The sequence below is a fragment of the Pleuronectes platessa genome, chromosome 22, assembly GCF_947347685.1.
Source record: "Pleuronectes platessa chromosome 22, fPlePla1.1, whole genome shotgun sequence".
Classification (NCBI taxonomy): Eukaryota; Metazoa; Chordata; class Actinopteri; order Pleuronectiformes; family Pleuronectidae; genus Pleuronectes; species Pleuronectes platessa.
Genome location: NC_070647.1, coordinates 16,000,290 through 16,010,215, shown reverse-complemented (window position 1 = coordinate 16,010,215; position 9,926 = coordinate 16,000,290). Strand labels below are relative to the sequence as shown.

The 9,926-nt window shown below is 45.5% G+C and overlaps 1 protein-coding gene across 1 annotated transcript; it reads left to right on the top strand.

Annotated features, from left to right (window-relative positions):
- Positions 1-2,200: 2,200 nt before the first annotated feature.
- On the top strand, positions 2,201-9,184 carry LOC128428815 (protein FAM180A). The gene is made up of 3 exons (XM_053415068.1): positions 2,201-2,317; positions 7,384-7,481; positions 8,367-9,184. The coding sequence occupies exons 1-3, from the start codon at positions 2,242-2,244 to the stop codon at positions 8,706-8,708; spliced, it is 516 nt and encodes a 171-aa protein (XP_053271043.1). The 5' UTR covers positions 2,201-2,241; the 3' UTR covers positions 8,709-9,184.
- The last annotated feature ends 742 nt before the right edge of the window (positions 9,185-9,926 follow it).

The following is a 9,926-nucleotide window of genomic DNA, read 5'->3' as shown; positions in this document are numbered from 1 at the left end:
CATCAAATCCAACACATGGCGGCAGTTAAAAGGAGATGAGAGCCGTGCCCGAGCTGTGTAGATTAATCAAACCGTTTCAACGTAGAACTAGATTATCAAGAAGATCTTTTTATGTCGTGTTTTGTCGTAAACTCCCCCCCCCCCCCCCCTGCTCGTCCCATTTCAACGTTGAATCGTTAAAAACCCGACGCAGCCCCGGTGACATCGTTTCTTTAACATCACACGAAGACATCAACTCGAGGAGCGTCCAGATGAACAGAGTTACGACTCCCACGTGGGCGCTCTATATTTTTATCGCCCCTGAAATGAAACGGGGAGCGCCGCTCATCTGCCGCCGTTTATGGTTTTGTTTCTTGTGACTTGAAGTCCCGAAGCTTCGGTCACCGGGGAATTCATTCTGCTGACTCGACTTCTGAGGCTTTTCCGTTTTAAGCAAATGGACGACGTCAGCGTTTAATCCAACGTCGATAGGACACGTTGGATTCGCATATATTCAAAATAATGAACTGTTCCTCTCTAATCTACCGAGAGGCCTTTCTTATTTTTTTATGTTATTCTACACAGGTTTCATCACAGGAATATTAACTGTGATTCATTTTAGCAGGTGCGACTCGAGGGGCCGAGCCAAGACAGCGAAGCCCAGTGCACCTACGCACTCTTTTTTTAATGCTCTGGCAGCGGATCAGGGACTGTGTGTGTTTACTGCCCATTTTCTGTGGCAACAAAGAGCTGAAGAGGAGGAGGCGGCGGAGGAGAGTTCTTTAAAGATGAGGGAGAGAGTCTTGACAGCCTTGGATCGAGATGCTCTTGAGTGTGACTCGTCGACTTGAAGGTGTTCGCCTGCGTCTGGGTTTCCGCCACCTGCAATCAAACCAGCCTCTGAAGTCAGGGCTTTGTTTATGCTTCGTTTATTAACCTGGAATTTCAGAGCACAACTGCAAAGACAAAGTCAAAATGAAGAAATAGTTCGGAGTTAGAAGGAGGAGGATGTGATTTCCACCTTTAGAGATTAAAGTGGAGGAAAAACCCGACTTATTTTTCTGGGTTTGGCCGCAGCTTCAGGTATTTCTCTAAATTCAGATTTGCCAGTTCTCTGTAAAAGGACAAAATAAAGGCAGATGGTGAATTTATTAGCCAAACAAAAATCTGGGGCTGGAGCCACGATTTGTCCAAACACTGAGGTCACGAGCCCGGTGACCTGCAGCCGAAAAAGTCTGAACTCCAGACAGAGGGTTGATATTGGACGATTCTGCAAAGCCACAGAAATGATATTATGTCCACATTTCCACCGAGTAAATGTTTGTTAAATAAAACAGAGCTAAAATGATTATAAAAGGTTTACTGGCGATTGTGTTTTTTAAAAAGAAAACATTAACTGCGGGTCAAGGATTAATGTAATCCCTGCTATGGCCACAAGTTAAATAGTTTCCGTCTATCCTCTGAAATGTAGAATAAGTATTTAATAGTAGGAAATCAACTCTGAGAATTTGACCCAAAATTACATTTCGGAGCATAACCGTATAAATGGGTGGATCCGGTATTGACTCCTCTTTTCATTACAGTTACAGACTCCGCCCCCTAGTGTCCAATGCACTGAAATGCTTTTTTTCCACCCCCGATTTTGTGGAAACTGATCAAATCGATTTTAATCAGCAACATTCAGGCCACTCAGTTTCACTTCTGCCTCTAACTGAATTGTTAGATAATCTTTAAACCGTAATCCAGCCAGAGGAGACCAGCCAGAGGAGACCTTCCAGCGCTGGTTGGGTTCTGGCTCTTCAGACCCCGTTCTGCTCCATCAGCCGCCCAGTTGGTCAGGAGCCTGGTTATCCAGTCGGTCATATCGGGAGTCACTCGGTAAACTGAACAAAGCCGGTAGCCGTGAGGAAAGTGCAGCCAAGAGGGCAGACACTTCCCAAATCCTGATGATTTCCAGATGAGAGCCCAGACTGCTTTGGCCTGTGAGGAGAACACACACACACACACACTCACATAGAGAGAGAGAGAGAGAGAGAATAATAATAAAAATAGGGAGGGGATGGAGGGAGGAGGGAACAGTCAAAATGAACACGGTGAATGAAGGATGGTGTGAGATGTGGAAACGCAGCAGTCGGGCCGTCCACCTCGGCGATGCTCTCTTCTCAGGCCTGTGACTGTTTCCCTTGAGGGAGTCGGAGGCTGACGGGGGGGGGGGGGGAGAGCCTGTGCTGACCTTTGACCCCCGACGTGAGGACCGTCAACATGACGCCGTGGTGGGCGCCGCTCGCCGTTGTTTACCTGTCCGTCTACCTGGCAGCCACTCAGCACCACCGGAGAGGTAGGCGCCCTCGTCTGCTCCACATGGAGTCTCTGTTTACCTTCACAGGCCGAGTCCGTCAACATCCTGAAAATATCACAACGTGTTTAGATCCTCTTTTTAAAAGACTTGTAGACTTGTTAGAAAATGGAAGATAAAGCAGGTGTGATGGTTTGTTTTTGTCGCACGTCGTTGCTTCTCTGAAAGAACGAGTTTCTCTCAGAGACATCAGAGGCGTCGCCACATGACGGACGTCAACAGACCATTTTCCAGTGAAGAGTGACTGGCCTGATGTTACTGGATCCACTCACTGAGGAAATTCCTTTCTCAACACTCACATAGCTTCAATTCTTTGGAAAAGACACACGATGCTACAGCAGCAGGGCCACTGACAGAGTAACAGACTGTTATTCAGTGTATTTTTATGTCATTAGTCAATTAAAAATACTTGTTTGACCTATAGTTTGACAACAAAGATGTTTTCTAAGAGTCAGGATCTTTGTTTTTGTATTTTGTTGTTTCCTTGCTTCACTTTGGAGCAGTGTAAATACAACACTTGTATAGTTTTACCTTAAATCCAACCACAAAGCAACACTAGCATCTTAATGGAGTCTTGTTTCTGGACACCTGATGGATTTAAGTCGAGTGTTCATGTCCCTAATGTCTCTGCTTTGGTCTCCACCAGCTCCTGAGGGCAATACCTCCTCAGCTGCTAAATGCACCACTAGGAGAAGCTGCTGTTTGTTTGTTTGGGGAGATGGACTCTAACTATGAAAAGCATCACATGGGCAATTCATACCTGCACACATCATATATATAATTTCAAACATTTCTATAGTAAAACCCTGTCAGAAACGTTTCATAAAGCTCCTTCCAAGCGTCTCAGATCGGTGGTGAAGTTGACTTTGCGCTCAATGATCCCGTGTCTCCAGTTTTTCAGAATCCACAGAGTCAGACCTCAGCCCAGAGAATGTTAAATATGTTTTCTCTCAGTTCAGCCTCTCGCAGATCGGGCTCACAGAGGGAGGATCGATGCTGAAGTCTGTGTTTACATTGTAAATAGTGGATTTTCTGTCTGGCTCTCTATAATAACACTCTTTGTTTGGATTGTAACGATCATTTTGAAATACTTAGCAGAAGATGGAGCCACCGGGGCTTTTTAAACTTCCATTTTGTTGTTTGTTTGTTTGCTCCACCCCCCCCCCCCCCCCCTCTCCTTCACACAATCCCTCTCTCTCTCTGTATCTCTCTCATGAAGACATCCCTCCAGCCAGGAGTTACCCCTCCTAATTAATGAATCTCTGTTGTTCCCTCATCTCCTCGCAAGCCGTTAGCGGGAGATTACATGTTCCCTGCCTGTGCATAATGACACTGGGGGAAGCCGGCGCTGATTGTTTTGGAGGATTGGCGGAGGGGGGGGGGGGGGGGGGGGGCAAGATGGAAGAGCGGGCTCCGAGCGAACAGCTGGGGGAAGCTGACATGTTGTGAGGAAGGACGTCTACGTTAAATCTTCAACTGATGTAAAAATAGACAAAAAACATCAATTAACACAATGTTTGTGGGTAATTGGACACTTGGCTGCTAAAAGTGTCTCGAGCAGATGTGTTGTTGTGTCAATGAACGAGCTCACATGTAGGGGGGCGTGCATGTCGGGGGGGGGGGGGGCAGTGCAGCCAATAGTTGTAGGGAGATGGACGTATCTCGGTAAAAGCAGTTTTAATTTGCCTTTAGTGTTTTTTTCTCACATAATCCTGCCGTCAACCCAACAAACCAAAGTACTGGAGTGAAAACACGATCTGCTTGGCAAAGAATTTTACAAAGCAGGTGTTTACGGGAAGACGTGGAACGAGCAGGTCGACTGAGGAGAACAGAGCTTGTGGATGAATGGATGTCGGGAAGAAGAAAAAACCCTTTTATGACTCCACAGCAAGTCGAGGTTTGATTCCAGGACGTAGACACACATGTTCCCTGGATTCACCTCAGTGGATTCACCACAAGGCTGCAGCTCACGTAAACATGCAAGAAGAAGACATGAAGGTGGAGACGGATCAAAACATGGAGCTGGTTGTGTAACGGTGGAGCCGCCAGAGGAAGTGGTTCACTGGCATTTATCGATGATGTCACTGGTGAGAGAAGCAACAGGACGAGGTGGAGAGGAGCTTCCTGTTTCTTCAGAAGCTCATTGGACAACGTTTCATCCCTGTCCCACAAAATTTAGCCTAATTAGTTGGATTGCCCCCTGGTGGCCGGCTGGATTATAACTCATTAACTCATTAACTCCGCTGCCTCCATGTTAGCAGATGGGACATGCATGGACGTCAAATATGTTTTTCCTTCTCTTTTATAGGGTTTGTTTTTGATTTTTGAATAGTAGAAACGTCACGATTGACAGTTTAATTTAGTTTCACTTCTGTGCAGATGTGTCGTCCATCTTCACATTAGCTTTACAACAAGTTTGCCTGAGCTCAGAGAACGAGAGAGAGCGAGCCGTGGATCTGAGTCTCTGACTTCTGAAGGTGAAACTCACACAAAACTACCACCTATGCTTTTATGCCCTATTATGCACTCAAGATGTAAAGTGGTAGGTTTTACAGATTCAGTAAAGACTTTGCACCTGTCAGCGGTGACACGAGATGACAATGATTCACCGGTTCAAGTCTCTACTTACTGCTCATCACGGAGGGAACCAGTGGGTTTGTGGGATTTCAGACCCACCCACTAATTTTCATGTCCTTCCAGAGGCTGATGAATTTTTCTCCTCGCTGTCCTCGGCTTCTTCTTCCTCACCTGACCTCCACGCCTACCTGTGCACCTGCTCCCGATGCCTCCGTCAGCTCCTCGCTATTTATAGCTTCCCCTTTCCTTCGCTCTCCTGCCAGATCGTCTGCGGTGCAGCTCAGCCTCAGCGTCTCTTTGCTTTCAGCTCAACCAGTTTGCCCCTAAGCCATTTAAAGTCTCCTGCTACCTGCCTTTAAGAAAGACTTGACTGATTCGTTTCCAAACCGGTGTTTTTTATTTTATCCTCGACCTTCCAAACTTCTGTAGCTGCTTTCAGAAACATGAAACAGACACTTTGATCCACATTAAAGGACAAAAAAACGAGAAGTCGTAGAAAAGTTTATGTAAATCACAGATTATTCATTTTAATTGTAAATCACCACTGGGTTCACGGCCTCCGAGCTGTCGTCTCCCCGCTGCGCCTCCATTCTTCACCTCCTCGTTCTAACAAGCGCACACTCCCCCGGGTGGGGTTCTGTTTACATTGAGTAAAAAAAAAAAAACTGCTGATAATGTGGAGTCTCCTCTGCTCAGTATCTAATGTGAGTGCACGGGCGATCCACTCGGGAGTCGTTCTCTCAACTAGGGGGCGTATATTCTCACTAACAAGTTGTGGTGCACTGTACTGTACTCTCCTGGTGTTTAGGAGGAGTTAGAACCAATTTATATTGAAACAAAAATGAAATGTTCAGTATGATTTAAAAGGGGTGGGTTTGCACGGGGGGAGGAAGGGGGGCCTTTGGACTCCTGCCCTCCTGTCCTGTTTCCCAGAAGTCCTGGCTGCGGCCCTGCTCGGGCAGGGACGGTGGTAGAGGTGAAGTTTTCACGAGGGCGACACATATGCACCCAATCGTCCCCGGCTGTAATATTCTAGCACCAGAGCTCCGAGCCACAGATTGTCTTTATGTCCCGAGCAGCGTCTGGGCCGTGAGAGCGAAGCCAGAGCGGAGACTGGCAGTCGGCCCGGGGCGGGAGGCAGGTACACGGGGAGATCAGCCAGTTGCATGTGGCGTTGGCTCGACTCACAAACGCCATAAAGAGCAGAATGTATCTGGGCTGCGAGGCTTCAGGCAGCCGGGCTGATCGTTACTGAAGAACTGGCAAAGCAGCTCGCAGAGGGCGACGCTGTAGGGCCCGAGGAACTCAGATCAGGCCCTGTGTTTATACTCTACACCTCATTAAGAACTGTGTGTGTGTGTGTGTGTCTGTGTGTGTGTGTCTGTGTGTGTGTGCAAGCCGAGTGCTGGATGGCAACAGGAAAAAAGTGAAGCAGCTAAAATGGGGAGCGAGATCTCTGGAGAAGCTCAGAGGGAAGTTCTAACTTCCATTATTAGAATCCTCTCTCTCTGCTCTAATCACATTCAATTTTCCCCTCTCTCTCTTTAAATCAACAAATTGAACTCGGAGTCTAAAAGTCTCACAATATCCACTTGTTTAAAGAGTCTGGGAAGAAAACTGAGACACATTTAGAAACTGTATAAAATTGGAAATGTGACCAATATTCCTTGTTTTTATTTCAGCCTTGTTTAGAGTTTCCAGTGCAAGTGGAAATATCTGCTCCCAGTAACCGGTCTGGTTAGATCCAGGCTCGTTCATAAACATCTCCTTGAACCCAGTTCGTCTGATTTCATTAAGAATTCTGAGAATTTAGCCTTTTATCATGCTTTTGCATTTCAAGCAACCGAACCAAAAGATAAGTTAAAGTTTTTAGGTTTTTCCTCCAAAACTTATTTCTTTCATTAAATATTCATTTGAAGGTGAATGGTATAAAAAATCCTTCAAGTGCTGCAGAGTCCTGCAAAAGAAGTGTTGGAACATAACACAGTTAAAAATATAAATGTGTTTATTGCAAAGTTAGACCATAACATTCTTTATTTAGGGTTATTTTGTTTGAAACTACACTTGCTCAAATAGAAAATGTGACGATTATATCATAGTGATGAACCTACAAGGAATTAGGAGTTCTCTCTGGAGAATCGGGATTTGACCACATGATAAAACGAGTCCAGCTCGATGTGGAACCTCAGATCTCGGGGCCTCGGGGCTGTAACACATATCTGGACTCACACTTTTAAAATGTGAGGATGTCAAATACACCTGCCTGACCTGTGACAGGTCCCTCTGGAGCCGCCGCTTATAAATATGGGAGCATCTGCCGCCGGGCTCGGGTCACAGACCAGTTACCCTCTGCTCAGCTGCATAACATTTGAGCAGTAATGAATCTGTGTTGACTTGACCTGTGCCCCCCCCCACACACACGCATGCAGCGGTGGCTCTAATCTGATTTCCCTCCCTCCCCTGTGTTCCAGCTCTGTTTCCGGCCGCGTACAGAATAAAGCGCGAGGCCTACTCGCTGATCAACCCCACGTTCCAGAACTCGGTGGAGGACGTCAACCTGCTCTTTGAGGTCGGTTCAGATCCCGTGGCTTCAGGGAAATGAAGTGACTCAGTGCACAGGAAGCTCGTTTGAATGTGTAGCGACGTTTCCAAGTCACACATGTGTGGTCCACACTCTTCAGAAGAGGACTGGGGACAAGGCACAATGCAAAGAGCTAGAGGAGAGATTTTATTTTTCTATTTCCATTTTGCTTTAAGTCGGAAATGTCAAAAAAGGGCGCAATGTCAAGAAGAAGGATCAGGAGTTTTTCATTTAGCATATTGAGAATTAAGTCAAAATTTTAAATAGGTTAAAATGTCAAAACAAGTCGAACTGTCAAAAATAAAGTCCAAATGCAGAATATTTTTGCATATATCGAGAATAAAGTACTACAAAGTAAAGCTAAATACCTACAAAGTTTAAAAAGTAGAATAAAGTCAAAATGTTAAACAAAAATTAACATTTGGGGGGGAAAAGCTGCATAAAATCATATATATAATTCCATTTGAAGATATGATTGTCTTAACCAATGTGCTTTGTGTAGATAAATTGACGAAAATTCAACATTTCAACAAATTTCTGGAAACTAATTTAAAAATTATTCTCTCGTTTAGTTTGACTTCGACATTTTTCATTCTCAAAAAGCACAAGAAACTAAAAACCTTCCTGGTCTCCTGTTAAGCTCGACCATCGTTCTCTCAACATCCAGCTCCTGTTGGACAGAGAGAAGAATAAAAACACTGCAGACTCGTGCTAATCATTAGCAGCAAAGTGAAATATGTGTTGACGCCGTCTTCCTGACAGTGAAGCCTGTATTAATATCCTGGTGTCGAGCAGATGACGCAGTTCTTTGGTGTCAGTGTCTGTGGAAAGTCGTTGTGTGTTTGTGAATGTAAATGTGTGGTTTCTCCCCAGATCCTGCTCGCTGGAATGCAGATAGAAGGCGAAGACAACACCATGCTGATCCCAGATGTGGAGCTGGCGTCCCTGAGGAGCGTGGAGAAGCTGGACGTCATCTGCGAGGACGTCCTGCCCAAGAGGCTCTCCGACATCCGGCGTCTGACGGCCGAGCTCGCCGGGCGCCGGCGGCGTCTGAGCGTTCAGGAGTTCGAGAGGACGGTGCTGACCCTGGTGTTCGCCGCCCAGACGCTGGCTGGATCCAGCAGCCCGCAGCAGAGGGAGGCCTGGACGGAGGCGCTGCTCCAGCTGTTCAGAGCCGTTCAGAGAGACCTCACCCCCTCCGGAGGCGCAACCTGAAGATAGACAACAAGTCATTATCAGTCTGATGTGTGTAATTATCTGAAGCTTATTTTAACCCGAGGCAGTTTCATGTATAATCTGCAAACTAACTGTAAACATTATTTACGGTAACACAACTATTCTTAATTCTACTAACTGAAAACCACAAGTTTTGCAAAAGCCAGTGAGAGATATGTGTGAATTTAATAATTCATTTTCATGATGCAGAAAAATAATTAGCTTTGCTGTTTCTAATTACAGGAAACGATGCCGTGTATGAACTTTAAAACTGGAATGCAACTGTACATTAAACTGCACAACTTCCAGAGCTTTCAACATTTAATCTGATTCATGGCTTTTTCTGCAATTTGATCCAATTTGGTGTTTTTATTTCCTTTGTGTGGTGTGTCCAACAAACACGTATCACAACAACCGGTATTAAAATATGTCTACAGGTTTAAAATTGTTTGATTAAATTCCCATTTTAGTTGCTATACCTGTTTATATCTGGTTGTGAATGTGTTTTTATTAAACCTGTTTGTTGGGAAAAAGATAAATTCTGCAAAGTATCTGAGCTCCACTGAGCCACAGGCTGTTCTGGTGCCATGGCCACGAGGAGGTTGTGTCTTCATCCCTCTCAGGTTGTTGATTGGTTGGTTGGTCAGCAGGATTCTTCCAGGAAACTTGCTAGAAAGATGATGGGACACGGGACAAAGAAAGAACTTGTTAAATCCTGACATGGATCTTGACAAAGGGGGCGGATCCATGATTTGATTTCTCAGGGATCTTGATGAAAATCTGATCTGATATCTGAGTGTGTCCCACTTGGTGCAGCCTGATTGAATTTAAGGGCCGTTTGCTGGAGGTGCCTTCTCCACTGAGTGTCACTCCCTCCTCGTCCTACTGTTCTGCCTGAGAACATATATCATCACATAAATTCATCCGGGCTATGATTTCTAAGCGGAAATATCATTTGATTTACCGTACTTTAGTTTTCAGATTTGCACTGACGTGTGTTTGTAGACATCAAAACGTGTGGTCGCTCGTTCACCAGTAAATCCCATTAAAACTGGAGGAGGTTTGCTGCCACTCTCTTGTTGGGAAGTAGCTTGCAGTTGGAGGAGACAGACCGTGAACGTCTGGTTTGTGATGGTTCCTCACCTTCTTCTCTTCTTTGGAGAGGATGTTCCTCCCAGTGTTCCTCATCCACAGCCACCAACTGCAGCATCCCATGTC